This window comes from Bombina bombina, chromosome 11, assembly GCF_027579735.1.
Source record: "Bombina bombina isolate aBomBom1 chromosome 11, aBomBom1.pri, whole genome shotgun sequence".
Lineage (NCBI taxonomy): Eukaryota > Metazoa > Chordata > Amphibia > Anura > Bombinatoridae > Bombina > Bombina bombina.
Window position 1 is genome coordinate 58,582,598 of NC_069509.1, and position 20,151 is coordinate 58,602,748.

General features: G+C 42.0%; 1 protein-coding gene across 3 annotated transcripts in view; it reads right to left on the reverse strand.

Moving 5' to 3' along the window:
• The window catches only part of TRAF7 (TNF receptor associated factor 7), a 123,630-nt gene that overhangs the window by 76,832 nt on the left and 26,647 nt on the right, over positions 1-20,151 (reverse strand). For all 3 annotated transcript variants that reach the window (XM_053694417.1, XM_053694419.1, XM_053694418.1), the window contains exon 3: positions 1,956-2,013. In XM_053694417.1, coding sequence (XP_053550392.1) covers positions 1,956-2,013 — 58 coding nt within the window. The remainder of the gene's footprint in view (positions 1-1,955; positions 2,014-20,151) is intronic.

Below are 20,151 nucleotides of genomic sequence, written 5' to 3' on the forward strand. Positions count from 1 at the left end.
ATGTCCGTTTTACCCGGGTAATCCAAGGATTAACCGGATATCTTACTTTACCTGTAACACACACATATACATATATATATATATATACTGTATATGTAGAAGACAGCACTCTCTGGATTTATGTATAAAGTGAAATAATCCTTTATTCCATACCAGTGACGTTTCAGGGTATTCACCCGTTTCTTTAGACCCCGTCACTGGTATGGAATAAAGGATTATTTTACCTTATATACAAGTCCAGAGAGTGCTGTTGTCTATATATTCTGTTGCTATTTATTCAGCACCCTGGCGTATGAATTATTGTTTTTTGAGATATAGGTATCCTCATAAATCAGCCCCCTCTTTTGATCCCCCTTAAGTGGATTTTGGGGAAATGGTAAAACACGTGTTTCTTTATTTTTCAAAGAGAATATAAATACAAATTTTCACGTCTGTAACATTGTCTGTTTTTGAGATATAGGTAACCTCATTAAAAAGTTCACCCCCCTTTCTTACATCCCCCTTAGGGACGTAATTTCCAAAAATCCTTCCTTAGTGGGTGCCTACGTCATAAAAACAACGTACCTTCCAAATTTCACGTTCCTAGGTTAAATGGTTTGAGCTGGACATTGATGAGTCAGTCAGTCAAGACTTCTTCTTTTATATATATAACTAGTCCTAAAGCCTGTTTACACAGGCCATTTTTTTGCAGTACAGCGGTCCCACCCCTTGCTCTCTCTCCCTTTTGCTCTCTCTCTCCCCCTCTCTTTTTGCTCTCTCTCCCCCCCTTTTTTTGCTCTCCTTCCCCTCTCTGTTGCTCTCTCTCCCTTCTCTGTTGCTCTCTCTCCCTTCTCTGTTGCTCTCTCTCCCTTCTCTGTTGCTCTCTCTCCCTTCTCTGTTGCTCTCTCTCCCTTCTCTGTTGCTCTCTCTCCCTTCTCTGTTGCTCTCTCTCCCTTCTCTGTTGCTCTCTCTCCCTTCTCTGTTGCTCTCTCTCCCTTCTCTGTTGCTCTCTCTCCCTTCTCTGTTGCTCTCTCTCCCTTCTCTGTTGCTCTCTCTCCCTTCTCTGTTGCTCTCTCTCCCTTCTCGGTTGCTCTCTCTCCCCTCTCTTTTGCTCTCTCTCCCCTCTCTTTTGCTCTCTCTCCCCTCTCTTTTGCTCTCTCCCCTCTCTTTTGCTCTCTCCCCTCTCTTTTGCTCTCTCCCCTCTCTTTTGCTCTCTCCCCTCTCTTTTTCTCTCTCCAATCTCTTTTGCTCTCTCTCCAATCTCTTTTGCTCTCTCTCCCCCCTCTCTTTTGCTCTCTCTCCCCCCTCTCTTTTGCTCTCTCTCTCCCCCTTTTTTTGCTCTCTTTCCCCTCTCTTTTGCTCTCTCTCCCCTCTCTTTTGCTCTCTCTCCCCTCTCTGTTGCTCTCTCTCTCTCCTCTCTGTTGCTCTGCCCCCCCCTCTCTGTTGCTCTCTCTCACAGCCATGGCCGCTCCCGCCCAGCCTCATCATGCCCGACCGCCCCCGACCCCCATCATGCTTACAGTTCTCGCAGCGGATAGGTTAGTTTGTTGAAGGCCAGGTGTTTGTCCTCGTGCAGTCTCTACTGTGCATGACATCTTTGGACAAACACACTTGGCCTAGGATATACACATACACACACACACACATACATATAGATCTTTAGACATATGTATGTATGTAGGTCTATGTTAAAGCCTTTTGCAATTGTGTTTACTTTCAACTTGTAATATGCGCGTCTCTTCCGACGCGCGCAAACAGGCTCTATAAACCAGATATTCTCGTAATCTGGCCCTGTATGGGTATTGTATTACGAGTTGAATATTCTTTGCACTGGTATCTTTTTTTTCTGTAATTCTGTAATCTCCTTCCTGTTATCTTTTGAATGTGTTAATGAAATATATATGTACAAAGAAAACAAAGGGGATGTTGAACATTTCCTCCGAGGGGATAGCCCAGGGCTAAGCAATCATGATTACCTTTAGTAATAGTTGTGACAGCCGAGAAAGCCGGGCCAAATGTTGTCTCCATTTTGGTCTGGAATAATAAAAGGAAGATAATGAAATGACCAGAGAGAAAGAAATATTTGCAGAAGAAAAGTGAGAAACTGAGAAAGAAGAAGTAAAAAAGCAGAACAAACTACAAGATGAGTAGAGAAGAGTCTTAAAAAAGAAAAGAAAAACATAAGGAAAATAGTGAAGCCAAATACAATTAGGGAAGTGGGAGAAATAAATTGTGGTATACATATCATACTTTATAAGAGAGACGAGCAGAAGCTAAAGATAGAGAAGAGACAGATGAGAGAGAGAAGAGATGGGGCACAGAGGAGACGGAGAGAGAAGGAAGAAAAGATGGAGACAGAGAAAAAGATATGGGAGAGCGGAAAGAGAATGGAAAAGAGGGAAATAAAAGGGAAATAGTAGAGAGAGAAAGAGAGGGGAGAAGAAAAGATGAGAGTACAAGGCAAGAGGAAAAGATAGAGGAGAGGGGAGAAGAGAGATTAGAGTACAAGGCAAGTGGGAGGAAGAGATAGAGAAAGAAGAGAGGGACTAGAGAGAGAGAGATAGAGAGAGAGAGAGAGAGAGAGAGAGAGAGGAGAAGAGAATACAAGGCAAACGGGAGGAAGGGCTAGAGAAAAAGGAGAGGTAAAAGAGAGAGATAGAGAGGAGAAGAGAGGTGAGAGTACAAGGCAAGCGGGAGGAAGAGATAGAGAAAGAAGAGAGGGAATGAAAGAGGGGAGAAGAAAGATGAGAGTAAGACAAGCGAGAAGAAGAGAGAGAAAGAAGAGAGTGAAAAGAGAGAGATGAAAGTACAAAGCAAGCGGGAGGAAGAGAGAGAAAGGAGACAGAGATAGAGAGGAGAAGAGAGATTGAGAGAAGAGAGTACAAGGCAAGCGGGAAGAAGAGATAGAGAAAGAGGAGAGGGAAGAGAGAGAGAGAGAGAGAGAGAGAGAGAGAGAGAGAGAGAGAGAGAGAGAGAGAGAGAGGGGAGAAGAGAGTACAATGCAAATGGAAGAGAGTAAGTGAGAGAAAGAGAAAAAATGAATGAAAAGAGAAAGAGGGGACAAGGAGAGATAAAAATGAGAGGTTAGCAGGAAAAAGAGAGAGAGGAAGATGAGAGGGAAGAGAAATATAGATGAGGGGATACGAGAAAGGAGAGAAAGAGAGATGAGAGAGAAAGAGAGAGAGGGGAGAGAGAGAGAGAAAGAAGAAAGAGAGGGGAGAGAGGGAAAGAGAGGGGAGAGAGAGTGAAAGAAAGAGGGGAGAGTGAAAGAGGAGAGAGAAAGAGAGGAAAGAGAGAAAGAAAGAGGAGAGAAAGAGAGGGGAGAGAGAGAGAGAGATAGAGAAAGAGAGGGGAGAGAGAGAATAAAAAATAGAGGGAATAGAGAGAAAGAGAGGGAAGAGAGAGAACGAGAGGGGAGAGAGAGAGAGAGAGAGAGAGAGAGAGAGAGAGAGGAGAGAAAGTGAGATAAAGAGAGAGGGGAAGAGAGAAAAAGAAGAGTAAGAGTGAGGTTAGCAGAAGGAAGAGAGAACGAGAAGAGTCATAGGGGAGAGAGAAAGAGAGAGAGGGGAGAGAGAGAGAGGGGAGAGAGAGAGAGAGAGAAAGAGGGGAGAGAGAGAAAGAAAGAGGGGAGAGAGAGAAAGAAGAAAGAGAGGGGAGAGAGGGAAAGAGAGGGGAGAGAGAGTGAAAGAAAGAGGGGAGAGTGAGAGAGGAGAGAGAGAGAGAAAGAGAGGAAAGAGAGAAAGAAAGAGGAGAGAGAGAAAGAGAGGGGAGAGAGAGAGAGAGAGAAAGAGAGGGGAGAGAGAGAATAAAAAAGAGAGGGAAGAGAGAGAAAGAGAGGGGAGAGAAAGAGAGGGGAGAGAGAGAGAGAGAGAGATAAAGAGAGAGAGGGGAAGAGAGAAAAAGAAGAGTAAGAGTGAGGTTAGCAGAAGGAAGAGAGAACGAGAAGAGTCATAGGGGAGAGAGAAAGAGAGATGAGAGAGAGAGAGAAAGAGAGAGAGGGGAGAGAGAGAGAGAAAGGAAGAGGGGAGAGAGAGAAAGAAAGAGGGGAGAGAGAGAGAAAGAAGAAAGAGAGGGGAGAGAGGGAAAGATAGGGGAGAGAGAGTGAAAGAAAGAGGGGAGAGTGAGAGAGGAGAGAGAGAGAAAGAGAGAAAGAAAGAGGAGAGAGAGAAAGAGGGGGGAGAGAGAGAAAGAGAGGGGGGAGAGAGAATAAACAAAGAGAAGGAAGAGAGAGAAAGAGAGGGAAGAGAGAGAAAGAGAGGGAAGAGAGAGAAGGAGAGAGAGAGAGAGAGAGAGAGAGAGAGAGAGAGAGAGGGGAGAGAAAGAGAGATAAAGAGAGAGAGGGGGAGAGAGAAAAAGAAGAGTAAGAGTGAGGTTAGCAGAAGGAAGAGAGAACAAGAAGAGTCATAGGGGAGAGAGAGAGACGATGGAAGAGAAAGATGAGAGGAAAGGGAGAGAAAGAAAGAGAGTAAGAGGCAAGCAGGGGGAAGAAAGCGAGACAAGAGAAGGGAGGGAGAGGAAAAGTGGGGATACAGAAAGGAGGGAGATAGAAAGAAGCAGAGGTAAGGAAGAGGGGGAGGGACTACAACAACATATATACTTCATAGGTACATCACAAAAATATCTTCAATATACCATTATTTATTATCAGCACAGATGTATCAGGAACTTAAAAAAAATTGCATTGCAGTTTTTAGTTACTCATTTTTCTTGGAAAGCGTTGGTGCGTAATCAGGAAATTATGTGTCTTGAAAAAAGGAACTAATACAGAATACAGAACCCCAGAGGCAGAACTTTTCTCCAATGAAATTTTTTGAGTGAAATTTTTTCTGCAGGTGATTTTGAAATAAAATTCCATTTTAAATGAGGGAGTTACACTAAATCACCAGCTCAATTGCAATGTGTTGATTAACTGTAGAAAAAAACAACTTTTTTAAGTTTTATAATCTAGTGCTGAAATTGAAAATTGCATTGCAAATTAGCTGCAGACAAAAAAGTCACCTAAAAAATTGTTTCCTTTTCTCTTGGTCTAACATCACAAAGAGATGCATAACAAAGGTGCAATGCTCACAAGAGCATTTTACATTTAGAAGTCGCAGCTTTGCAGGGTTGGAAAAATCCCTGAGAGCAAATGCACTGCTGCTTTGCAGTGCTATTCCATATTTGACTGTTCTCTTCAAACAGCACGTTGGATGCACTGTGTTAAGAAGAGTGCAGCCAGAGCACAGCGCTGTTTGAAGAGAGCAGTCTAATGTTGAGCAGAGCTGTAAAGTAAAAGCACTAACAGTTCCTGCATGTGTCCTGCTGCATTGTCTGCGATGACATCTCCGATCACAGCATGTTCTGCTTTGGGGTACAGAACTATTAAGAATTGGGAGGGAAAAAAAGCACCAACAGTTATGCAAAGTATAAATATTTTATGTAAATTTGACTTTACATTAAATCAGTTTGCTAAATGTTGATAAGATACCACAATATTAAAACAAAGAAAATTATAAGGGTACTGAATAGAGTAAGTACTCAGGCAAGCAGCTGATTCAGGTTAATTGTATTCAATGCTTCTACATAAACAGCCCTTTAAGTGGAAAGTGAAAGGTTTTCGATCGCATGCTGACCCGTCACGGGCAAAAAGTCGAACTTGGAATATTGCGGCCGCATTAATGTATCCCTCATAGACTTCAAAGGAGCGAGGGAAAAGTAACACCCAACAAGTTGCACAAACCTGATCGCATTTAACCAAGTTTGATAACCCAAGATGAAAGATTAATATTTCACATGCCAATGTTCTTCACATAGAAGAATAATTGCTATTTAATATTTGGTAACATATCTATACCTATATATCAATAAAATCATATATAGGTATAGATACATTATATATATATATATATATATATATATATTATACCGTAAATACTGTATATATATTTATATATATATATATATATATATATATATAAATTATATATAGGAATATCTATTTAAATAATTTATATTCCCCTACGTGAAGAACAATGTGAAATATTTACAGTACATACACAAGTAAACACTTTATTATATATGAATATTGCATAAATATAATTTTTCATGTTTTCAGCCACTTGTCTGCAAAGGGCTCCAATGCACTTATATACAATATATATATATATATATATATATATATATATATAGGTTTATATATGTATACTTATGTATTTATATGTGTATATATGTCTGTAAATACATATATAAATACATATGTACACACATACATACTGTACATATATATTATGTATGTATATATATATATATATATATATATATAGTGGATATAAAAAGTCTACACACACCTATGTATGTATATATATATATATATATATATATATTATATATGTATTATGTATATATATATATATATATATATATATATATATATATATATATATATATATATATATATATATATATATAGTGGATATAAAAAGTCTACACACCCCTGTTAAAATGTCAGGTTTCTGTGATTTAAAAAAATTAGACAACGATAAATCATTTCAGAACTTTTTCCACCTTTAATGTGACCTATAAACTACACAACTCAATTGAAAACAAACTGAAATCTTTAAGGTGGAGGGAAGTATACAAAAAAACTAAAATAATGTGGTTGCATGTATAATTAAGCAATCACATTCAAAACCATGTATAATAAGAGTCATCACACACCTGCCTGCCCTAATTTAAAGTGCCTCTGAATAACCCTGAATAAAGTTCAGCTGTTCTAGTAGATCTTTCCTGACATTTTCTTAGTCGAATCCTACACAAAAGCCATGGTCCGCAGAGAGCTTCCAAAAGCATCAGAGGGATCGCACTGTTAAAAGGTATCAGTCAGGAGAAGGGTACAAAAGAATTTCCAAGGCATTAGATATACCATGGAACACAGTGAAGACATCATCATCAAGTGGAGAACATATGGCACAACAATAACATTACCAAGAACTGGATGTCCCTCCAAAATTGATGAAAAGACGAGAAGAAAACTGGTCTGGGAGGCTGCCAAGAGGCCTACAGCAACATTAAAGGAGCTGCAGGAATATCTGGCAAGTACTGGCTGTGTGGTACATGTGACAACAATCTCCCGTATTCTTCATATGTTTGGGCTTTGGGGTAGATGGCAATACAGAAGCCTTTTCTTATGAAGAAAACCATCCAAGCCCAGCTAAATTTAGCAAAAACACATCTAATGTCTCCCAAAAGCATTTGAGAAAAGGTGTTCTGGTCTGATGAAACCAAGGTTGAACTTTTTGGCAATAATTCCAAAAGATATGTTTGTTGCAAAAACAACACTGCATATCACCAAAAGAACACCATACCCACAGTGAAGCATGGTAGTGTCAGCATCATGCTTTGGGTCTGTTTATCTTCAGCTGGAACTGGGGCCTTAGTCAAGGTAGAGGGAATAATGAACAGTTCCAAATACCAGACAATATTGGAAAGCTGAACATGAAGAGGAACTTCATCTTTCAGCATGACAACGTCCCAAAGCATACGTCCAAATCAACAAAGGAATGGCTTCACCAGAAGAAGATTAAAGTTTTGGAATGGCCCAGCCAGAGCCCAGACCTGAATACAATCGAAAATATGTGGGGTCTGAAGAGGGCTGTGCACAGGAGATGCCCTCGCAATCTGACAGATTTAGAGTGTTTTTGCAAAGAAGAGTGGGCAAAGCTTGCCAAGTCAAGATGTGCCATGCTGATAGACTCATACCCAAAAAGACTGAGTGCTGTAATAAAATCAAAAGGTGCTTTAATAAAGTATTAGTTATTCACACTTATGCAACCATATTATTTTATTTTTATATTTTTTCTTCCCTCTACCTAAAAGATTTCAGTTTGTTTTTCAATTGAGTTGTACAGTTTATAGGTCACATTAAAGGTGGAAAAAGTTCTGAAATGATTTATCTTTGTCTCATTTTTTTACATCACAGAAACCTGACATTTTAACAGGGGTGTGTAGACTTTTTATATCCACTGTATATATATACACATACACACACAGTTATACACACATACATACATACACATATTTAGACATGTATACACATACACACAGTTATACACACATACATACATACACATATTTAGACATGTATACACATACACACACAGTTATACACACATACATACATACACATATTTAGACATGTATACACATACACACAGTTATACACACATACATACATACACATATTTAGACATGTATACACATACACACACAGTTATACACACATACATACATACACATATTTAGACATGTATACACATACACACAGTTATACACACATACATACATACACATATTTAGACATGTATACACATACACACACAGTTATACACACATACATACATACACATATTTAGACATGTATACACATACACACAGTTATACACACATACATACATACACATATTTAGACATGTATACACATACACACACAGTTATACACACATACATACACATATTTAAACATATATACACATACACACACAGTTATACACACATACATACATACACATATTTAGACATGTATACAGTATGTATGTATCTCTATGTTGAAGCCCTTTGAATGCCTTTTTTATTTATTTTAACATCCGAGACTTCTTATCTTTGAGCACTTTTTTATGCAATATTTTTTTATGATATTTTTTATTAGATGGTGTTATTATGTGTAACAGAACTTTTAAATGTATTTTTGATGCGTTTTGTGCAACTTTTTTGTCTCATGTAACAGTTAACCAGAGCTCCAAAGTCACGCTATCCCGATGCATGTTAAATGAAATTGCGCTCAAGCAAACGCGTTTACTTTCAACTCGTAACACGTGCCCAAAGAGCCGCAATTAACCTCTTATCAATCGCACACAAATGTTAGTGCTCCACTCATAATCTAGCACTAAATGAGCTGGGCTCATTATATAACTTTTACACAGTACAACGGGACGGGCACGGCCATGTTTCACTAAAATGATAACGTAAAAAATGATGCCAATAAACAATGAAAGTATCTGATTGTGATCACATCAACATTGAAAAGGGCACATCTGTTGTTATTAACATGCAGACAATTATCAGTCAATTGATTGTGATCAATCCCTATGAGGCTAATCCCTGCAAAGGGGTAAATACACAGGTAAACTCCAGTTTCAGAGTCACAAGCATTGAGCTCCCAATTAGGAAACAGAGATGGTGATTATGTGTGACTACTGCTCCTGACGAGATCTCCATTTACATCTTGTGAGGGTATTGCAATGATCATGGCTCCTGAGTGGGACTTTGTCTAGGTGTTTAAACATTTTAGACATAATGCTTATAAATTTGCAGCAGGACACACTGTGGGCTAGATTACGAGTGGAGCGGTAATTACTGCTCCCGCTCTACGCTAACTCCGCTCAACTTTTGCGAGTCGGTGTCACAAGTTGAAAGTAAAGCTTTCATTCCATTTGCTGATTTGAATTTGAAAATGAAAACCAGCCAATAGGAATGCAAGGGTACCCCTATATAAAAGGGGTACCTCACATTAAAAATTCAGTGTGCGGCTGGTGATCACATGAAGAGGACGTTGGGGGTGAAGATAAGAAGATGGATGAAGACCCCCCAGCGGGATGAAGATAAGAAGATGGACCTCAAAGATGGAGTGCTGCAACCCAGATTCATCTTTGTCGAGTACCATCTTTGGGGGTTTAGTGTCTTTTTTGGGTGTGTTTTTTATTTTATTTTTTTATTTTTTTAAGATTAGGGTTTTTGTTTAGTTTTTTTCCTTAGGCAGCAAAAGAGCTAAATGCCATTTTAAGGGCAATGCCCAGCAAACAGAGCACACAGCAGCAGGTAATGACCAGCAGGACACACAGCAGCAGGTAATGACCAGCAGGGCACACAGCAGCAGGTAATGACCAGCAGGACACACAACAGCAGGTAATGACCAACAGGACACACAGCAGCAGGTAATGACCAGCAGGGCACACAGCAGCAGGTAATGACCAGCAGGGCACACAGCAGCAGGTAATGACCAGCAGGGCACACAGCAACAGGTAATGACCAGCAGGACACACAGCAGCAGGTAATGACCAGCAGGGCACACAGCAGCAGGTAATGACCAGCAGGACACACAACAGCAGGTAATGACCAGCAGGACACACTCCAGCAGGTAATGATTAGCAGGGCACACAGCAACAGGTAATGACCAGCAGGACACACTCCAGCAGGTAATGATTAGCAGGACACACAGCAGCAGGTAATGACCAGCAGGACACACTCCAGCAGGTAATGATTAGCAGGACACACAGTAGCAGGTAATGACCAGCAGGACACACTCCAGCAGGTAATGATTAGCAGGACACACAGCAGCAGGTAATGACCAGCAGGACACACAGCAGCAGGTAATGATTAGCAGGACACACAGCAGCAGGTAATGATCAGCAGGACACACAGCAGCAGGTAATGATCAGCAGGACACACAGCAGCAGGTAATGACCAGCAGGACACACAGCAGCAGGTAATGACCAGCAGTAAAAACAGCAGCAGGTAATGACCAGCAGGACACACAGCATCAGGTAATGACCAGCAGGACACACAGCATCAGGTAATGACCAGCAGGACACACAGCATCAGGTAATGACCAGCAGGACACACAGCATCAGGTAATGACCAGCAGGACACACAGCAGCAGGTAATGACCAGCAGGGCACACAGCAGCAGGTAATGACCAGCAGGGCACACAGCAACAGGTAATGACCAGCAGGGCACACAGCAGCAGGTAATGACCAGCAGGACACACAGCAGCAGGTAATGACCAGCAGGACACACAGCAGCAGGTAATGACCAGCAGGGCACACAGCAACAGGTAATGACCAGCAGGACACACAGCAGCAGGTAATGACCAGCAGGACACACTCCAGCAGGTAATGATTAGCAGGACACACAGCAGCAGGTAATGACCAGCAGGACACACAGCAGCAGGTAATGACCAGCAGGACACACAGCAGCAGGTAATGATTAGCAGGACACACAGCAGCAGGTAATGACCAGCAGGACACACTCCAGCAGGTAATGATTAGCAGGACACACAGCAGCAGGTAATGACCAGCAGGACACACAGCAGCAGGTAATGATTAGCAGGACACACAGCAGCAGGTAATGATCAGCAGGACACACAGCAGCAGGTAATGATCAGCAGGACACACAGCAGCAGGTAATGACCAGCAGGACACACAGCAGCAGGTAATGACCAGCAGGACACACAGCAGCAGGTAATGACCAGCAGGACACACAGCAGCAGGTAATGACCAGCAGGGCACACAGCAGCAGGTAATGACCAGCAGGGCACACAGCAGCAGGTAATGACCAGCAGGACACACAGCAGCAGGTAATGACCAGCAGGGCACACAGCAACAGGTAATGACCAGCAGGGCACACAGCAACAGGTAATGACCAGCAGGACACACAGCAGCAGGTAATGACCAGCAGGACACACAGCATCAGGTAATGACCAGCAGGACACACAGCAGCAGGTAATGACCAGCAGGGCACACAGCAGCAGGTAATGACCAGCAGGGCACACAGCAGCAGGTAATGACCAGCAGGGCACACAGCAGCAGGTAATGACCAGCAGGGCACACAGCAGCAGGTAATGACCAGCAGGGCACACAGCAGCAGGTAATGACCAGCAGGGCACACAGCAGCAGGTAATGACCAGCAGGGCACACAGCAGCAGGTAATGACCAGCAGGACACACAGCAGCAGGCAATGACCAGCAGGACACACAGCAGCAGGCAATGACCAGCAGGACACACAGCAGCAGGCAATGATCAGCAGGACACACAGCAGCAGGTAGTGACCAGCAGGACACACAGCATCAGGTAATGACCAGCAGGACTCACAGCAGAAGGTAATGATTAGCAGGACACACAGCAGCAGGTAATGACCAGCAGGACATACAGCAGCAGGTAATGATTAGCAGGACACACAGCAGCAGGTAATGACCAGCAGGGCACACAGCAGCAGGTAATGACCAGCAGGGCACACAGCAGCAGGTAATGACCAGCAGGACACACAGCAGCAGGTAATGATTAGCAGGACACACAGCAGCAGGTAATGACCAGCAGGGCACACAGCAGCAGGTAATGACCAGCAGGGCACACAGCAGCAGGTAATGACCAGCAGGACACACAGCAGAAGGTAATGACCAGCAGGACACACAGCAGCAGGCGATGACCAGCAGGACACACAGCAGCAGGCAATGACCAGCAGGACACACAGCAGCAGGTAATGACCAGCAGGACACACAGCATCAGGTAATGATCAGCAGGACACACAGCATCAGGTAATGATTAGCAGGACACACAGCAGCAGGTAATGACCAGCAGGACACACAGCAGCAGGTAATGACCAGCAGGACACACAGCAGCAGGTAATGACCAGCAGGACACACAGCAACAGGCAGTAGCCAGCAGTACACACAATACAGGCAGTAGCCAGCAGTACACACAATACAGACTGTAGCCAGCAGTACACACAATACAGACTGTAGCCAGCAGTACACACAATACAGACAGTAACCAGCAGTACATACAATACAGGCAGTAGCCAGCAGTACACACAATACAGACAGTAGCCAGCAGTACACACAATACAGGCAGTAGCCAGCAGTACACACAATACAGGCAGTAGCCAGCAGTACACACAATACAGACAGTAGCCAGCAGTACACACAATACAGGCAGTAGCCAGCAGTACACACAGTACAGGCAGTAACAACAGTACACACAATACAGGCAGTAGCACGCAGTACACACAATACAGGCAGTAGCCAGCAGTACACACAATACAGACAGTAGCCAGCAGTACACACAATACAGGCAGTAACCAGCAGGACACACAATACAGACAGTAGCCAGCAGTACACACAATACAGGCAGTAGCCAGCAGTACACACAATACAGGCAGTAACCAGCAGTACACACAATACAGGCAGTAGCCAGCAGCACACACAATACAGGCAGTAACCAGCAGCACACACAATACAGGCAGTAGCCAGCAGGACACACAATACAGACAGTAGCCAGCAGTACACACAATACAGGCAGTAGCCAGCAGTACACACAATACAGACAGTAGCCAGCAGTACACACAATACAGGCAGTAGCCAGCAGTACACACAATACAGGCAGTAGCCAGCAGTACACACAATACAGACAGTAGCCAGCAGTACACACAATACAGACAGTAGCCAGCAGTACACACAATACAGGCAGTAGCCAGCAGTACACACAATACAGACTGTAGCCAGCAGTACACACAATACAGACAGTAGCCAGCAGTACACACAATACAGACTGTAGCCAGCAGTACACACAATACAGACAGTAGCCAGCAGTACACACAATACAGGCAGTAGCCAGCAGTACACACAATACAGACTGTAGCCAGCAGTACACACAATACAGGCAGTAGCCAGCAGTACACACAATACAGACTGTAGCCAGCAGTACACACAATACAGGCAGTAGCCAGCAGTACACACAATACAGGCAGTAGCCAGCAGTACACACAATACAGGCAGTAACCAGCAGTACACACAATACAGGCAGTAACCAGCAGTACACACAATACAGACAGTAGCCAGCAGTACACACAATACAGGCAGTAACCAGCAGTACACACAATACAGACAGTAACCAGCAGTACACACAATACAGGCAGTAGCACGCAGTACACACAATACAGACTGTAGCCAGCAGTACACACAATACAGACAGTAGCCAGCAGTACACACAATACAGACAGTAGCCAGCAGTACACACAATACAGACAGTAACCAGCAGTACACACAATACAGACAGTAATCAGCAGTACACACAATACAGGCAGTAGCCAGCAGTACACACAATACAGGCAGTAGCCAGCAGTACACACAATACAGGCAGTAGCCAGCAGTACACACAATACAGGTAGTAGCCAGCAGCACACACTATACAGGCAGTAGCCAGCAGTACACACAATACAGGCAGTAGCCAGCAGTACACACAATACAGGCAGTAGCCAGCAGTACACACAATACAGACAGTAGCCAGCAGTACACACAATACAGACAGTAGCCAGCAGTACACACAATACAGACAGTAGCCAGCAGTACACACAATACAGACAGTAGCCAGCAGTACACACAATACAGGCAGTAGCCAGCAGTACACACAGTGCAGGCAGTAGCCAGCAGTACACACAATACAGGCAGTAACAGCAGTACACACAATACAGGCAGTAACAGCAGTACACACAATACAGGCAATAGCCAGCAGTACACACAATACAGGCAGTAGCCAGCAGTACACACAATACAGGCAGTAGCACGCAGTACACACAATACAGGCAGTAGCCAGCAGTACACACAATACAGGCAGTAGCCAGCAGTACACACAATACAGGCAGTAGCCAGCAGTACACACAATACAGGCAGTAGCCAGCAGTACACACAATACAGGCAGTAACCAGCAGTACACACAATACAGACAGTAACCAGCAGTACACACAATACAGACAGTAACAGCAGTACATACAATACAGGCAGTAACCAGCAGTACACACAATACAGGCAGTAACCAGCAGTACACACAATACAGGCAGTAACCAGCAGTACACACAATACAGACAGTAGCCAGCAGTACACACAATACAGGCAGTAGCCAGCAGTACACACAATACAGACAGTAACCAGCAGTACACACAATACAGGCAGTAGCCAGCAGTACACACAATACAGACTGTAGCCAGCAGTACACACAATACAGGCAGTAGCCAGCAGTACACACAATACAGGCAGTAGCCAGCAGTACACACAATACAGGCAATAGCCAGCAGTACACACAATACAGACTGTAGCCAGCAGTACACACAATACAGGCAGTAGCCAGCAGTACACACAATACAGGCAGTAGCCAGCAGTACACACAATACAGGCAGTAACCAGCAGTACACACAATACAGGCAGTAGCCAGCAGTACACACAATACAGACAGTAGCCAGCAGTACACACAATACAGACAGTAGCCAGCAGTACACACAATACAGACAGTAACGAGCAGTACACACAATACAGACCGTAACCAGCAGTACACACAATACAGGCAGTAGCCAGCAGTACACACAATACAGGCAGTTGCCAGCATTACACACAATACAGGTAGTAGCCAGCAGCACACACAATACAGACAGTAACCAGCAGTACACACAATACAGACAGTAACCAGCAGTACACACAATACAGGCAGTAGCCAGCAGTACACACAATACAGACAGTAGCCAGCAGTACACACAATACAGACAGTAACCAGCAGTACACACAATACAGACAGTAGCCAGCAGTACACACAATACAGACAGTAACCAGCAGTACACACAATACAGACAGTAACCAGCAGTACACACAATACAGGCAGTAGCCAGCAGTACACACAATACAGACAGTAGCCAGCAGTACACACAATACAGACAGTAGCCAGCAGTACACACAATACAGACAGTAACCAGCAGTACACACAATACAGGCAGTAGCCAGCAGTACACACAATACAGGCAGTAGCCAGCAGTACACACAATACAGACAGTAACCAGCAGTACACACAATACAGGCAGTAGCCAGCAGTACACACAATACAGGCAGTAGCCAGCAGTACACACAATACAGGCAGTTGCCAGCATTACACACAATACAGGTAGTAGCCAGCAGCACACACTATACAGGCAGTAGCCAGCAGGACATAGAGTTGCAGGACACTGCAATGCCTCTTTAAGATTTTTTTCTATTTAACAAGCATTAGAAATATCTAGAGAAGCCTACACTAAATGCACTACTTACAGCGAATGTACAGAGATTACAATTGGATTTGGGTACCATAAACATTATTACATTTGTTTCTTGCTTCGTTATATTAGCTTTAAAAGGACAAATAAACCCACACACAACTGAATCATTACACACAAATCTTCCTCCTTGGGAGGGCAGGATTTTGCCAGTCGCACGAATGAGTCACAAAGGGGTGAAATGGGTAGAGGTGAAGGCTCAATGCCAAATGCGTCATTATTTAATAAAGTAATAAAAGGCAGTTTATAAGCAATGGAACATCTGTAGTTCTTACAAATCAGCCTTGCTTGCACGCTCTCTTTTATTTCCTGTTTTATATCTGTCTCTTATTGTCCTCAGCAGAAGAAACAGATAAGGGAAAAACCCAGGTTCCAACATGGCAATGTTCATTACTTTACAGAAACTCGGCAGAATTGAGAAAAACAACAATTTTGAGAGTTAAATTACAAGAAAAGAAGACAAAATAAATAATGAAAATATATTGAAAAGTTTTTTGGGTTTTAATAAACATAATTTTATATGACAATCACAAACTGTTTTATGTCCCTTCAAGTCTCTGAGGCAAAGAGAACTATGTTCCTGGCATACACAAATAGAGAGAAGGGGGCCGAATTATCAAGCTCTGAATGGAGCTTGATGCCCCCGTTTCCACGCAAGCCTTCAGGCTCGCCGGAAACAGCAGTTTTGCTCCATAACTGGTCCGCTGCCTCTGAGGCTGCGGTCTGCAATCCGCTCGATCCTATACGATTGGGCTGATTGACACCCCCTGCTAGCGGCCGATTGGCCGTGAATCTGCAGGAGGCGGCTTTGCACAAGCAGTTCTAGTGAACTGCTTGTGCAATGTTAAATGCCGACAGTGTATGCTGTCGGACAGACATTGATAAATCGGCCCAAGAGCTCAACCGGGGAACAAACAATAGCATAATAGCTTGTGTTATGGTTAGTTACCACCCCAGGAATAGCCTCTTTTTGTCCGGCATGTGCCCTTCACAAAGAATAACGTTCCTGTAGTATATCCAATAGTGTAATAGCTTGTGTTATGGCTAGTTACCACCCCAGGAATAGCCTCTTTTTGTCCAGCATGTGCCCATCACAGAAAATAACCTTTCTGTATAGTATATCCAATAGAGTAATAGCTTGTTCTAAGGCTAGTTACCACCCCAGGAATAGCCTCTTTTTGTCCAGCATGTGCCCATCACAGAAAATAACCTTTCTGTATAGTATATCCAATAGAGTAATAGCTTGTTCTAAGGCTAGTTACCACCCCAGGAACAGGCTCTTTTTGTCCAGCATGTGCCCTTCACAGTTAAGAACCTTTCTATATAGTATATCCAATAGAGTATTAGCTTGTGTTATGGTTAGTTAGAACCCCAGGAACAGACTCTTTTTGTCCAGCATGTGCATTTTACAGAATAACGTTCCTGTAGTATATCCAATAGTGTAATAGCTTGTTCTATGGCTAGTTGTCACCCCAGGAACAGACTCTTTTTGTCCAGCATGTGCCCATCACAGAAAATAACCTTTCTGTATAGTATATCCAATAGAGTAATAGCTTGTTCTAAGGCTAGTTACCACCCCAGGAATAGCCTCTTTTTGTCCAGCATGTGCCCTTCACAGAAAATAACCTTTCTATATAGTATATCCAATAGTGTAATAGCTTGTGTTATGGCTAGTTACCACCCCAGGAATAGCCTCTTTTTGTCCAGCATGTGCCCTTCACAGAATAGAACCTTTCTGTATAGTATATCCAATAGTGTAATAGCTTGTTCAGTGAGCAGCAAAACCTCAATACACATTTGTGAGTTAACTCCTCGACTACTAGAGTAACCAGCAAAACAAAATTCCAATGTCTGACATTTAAAGGGACAGTATACACTAATGTTCATATAACTGCATGTAACAGACACTACTATAAAGAATAAGATGCACAGATACTGATATAAAAATCCAGTATAAAACTTACTTAGAAGCTTCCAGTTTAGCTCTGTTTAAAAGGTTACTAGAACACCCACTGCAAGTGGCAAATAGCAGACACTCCCCCCTCTCCTTCCTCTGCATATGAAAATACTCTTTACACAAACAGAAGCAAGCTGGAGTAGGTATACGTCAGTATTCTCCTAAAACTTTGGGGCTTGGTTAGGAGTCTTAAAATCAGAGCAATGTTATTTAAAAATAAGCAAAACTATACATAAAAAAAAACAAAAACAAACTGTATAGGCTATATAAATGGATCATCTACAAAACATTTATGCAAAGAAAAATTGAGTGTATGATGTCCCTTTAGATAGCCTGTGGTGTCCCTGCTTGTTGCAGCAAAAATAGCAGTTTTACAACCCAAATGTGATAAAGCAAAATCATGCAACTTTGTGGGTTAACGTTGTAAATATACTGAAGATAAATATTTTTATATGAAAAATAATGTTCTGGTCTTTATTCATTGCCATTATACATGTTAAAAATGATATAGCATAACCTGTCGGTGTTCATTTAAAGGGACTTTAAAGGGGCATGAAACACATTTTTTTCTTTTGTGGATTAGAAAGAACATACAATTTTAAACAACTTTCAAAATTACTTCTATTATCTAAATTTGCTCTATTCCCTTGATATCCTTTGTTGAAAAGCAAATAGAAATAGGCTCAGTAGCTGCACAGATGCCTCATGTAATTCGCTTACCCATGTGCATTGTTATTTCTTCAACAAAGGATATCTGAAGCATGAAGCAAATTAAATAATAGAAGTAAATTGGAATGTTGTTTAAAAGTGTATTCTCAATCTGAATCATGAAACAAAAATTTTGGATTTCACGTCCCTTTAAACATTTACAAGATGAAATTGTATAGCAAGAAAGCCAGACTGATGTTAGACAGATGATAATAGTCTGGGGAAAAGTATCATTCCATTAACTATATTTAAAGGGAAATAACATTTGCTTGGGGAATTGTGATTTATTGGAATGGGGCAAATAGTTGCTTAAAGGGACATTAAACACTAAATAAATGCTAGATAGAATGATGCATTCAAAGAAAAGATTAGTCCATGACTAACATGTAGATGTATATTTAAAGTTTCATTAGTTGTTTAAATATTGACAAAATAAGTGTAAAGTTTTAGTGTCTATAAAACAATGGGAGCTGCCATGTTGTAACTTAGGTTACCTTCTCTGCTGTGGCCAATTAGGGATAGTTATAAATAGGTCACTACAGTGTGCGGCCAATGGCTGTGTGGAATATAACAGTGTTCTGAGCTTTAATTTCTAACAGGAACTGAAAAGCTCACAATTTCCGAATGGAATTACAGGAAAAGGAGGCAAAATAAATAATGAAAGTATATTGCAGAATTGTATTTATATATATGATTTATCATTTTATATTATCATCTCAAAGTTTTTAATGTCCCTTTAAAGGTGCATAATAAAGCAAGTAACCAATATATTGAATGCAAAGATAGACTTAAAGGAACAGTCTACTCCAGAATACATTTTTATTGTTTAAATAGATTAGATAATCCCTTTATTACCCATTTCCCAGTTTTGCACAACCAACACTGTTACATTAATACACTTTTTACCTCTGTGATTACCTTGTATCTAAGCCTCTGCAGATTGCCCCCTTATCTTGGTTCTTTTGACAGACTTGCATTTTAGCCAATCAGTGCTTACTCCAAGGTAACTCTACAGGAGTGAGCACAGTGCTATCTATATGGCACACATGAACTAGCGCTGTCTAGCTGTGAAAAACTGTCAAAATGCACTGAGATAAGAGGCAGCCTTCAAGGGCTTAGAAATTAGCATATGAGCCTACCTACAGTTAGATTTCAACAAAGAATACCAAAAAAAATAAGACATGTAAGAGTTAAAATAAAATGACCCGTTTACATATGAGCTGTAAAGTTTTATTGTTAAACACCATGTTTAAATGTGATGGGTGTGTGTATGATGAGGGCACTGTGCTGCTATGTACCATGCATGAGCATACGCGCCTACGAAGACAATACGCTCCCATTCTGTGCCAGGGCTTCTCTTTTCCCTGTTCACATGCGCCACAAAATGTCACAAGTATGCAAGCACACATGCACTCTCCGTCCAAGGTGCACACACTAATTTTTTTATTAGCTGACATGTAACGAATATCCTAGCACCTTATGGGTAGATGTCAAAACTCAAACCCCACCGCAAATTTCAACAAAAACATTTAAAATGTACGTTAAAGGGGTAGGAAATTCAAAATTAAACTTGCATGATACAGATAGAGCAATTTTAAGACACCTTTTAAATTCACTTTTATTTT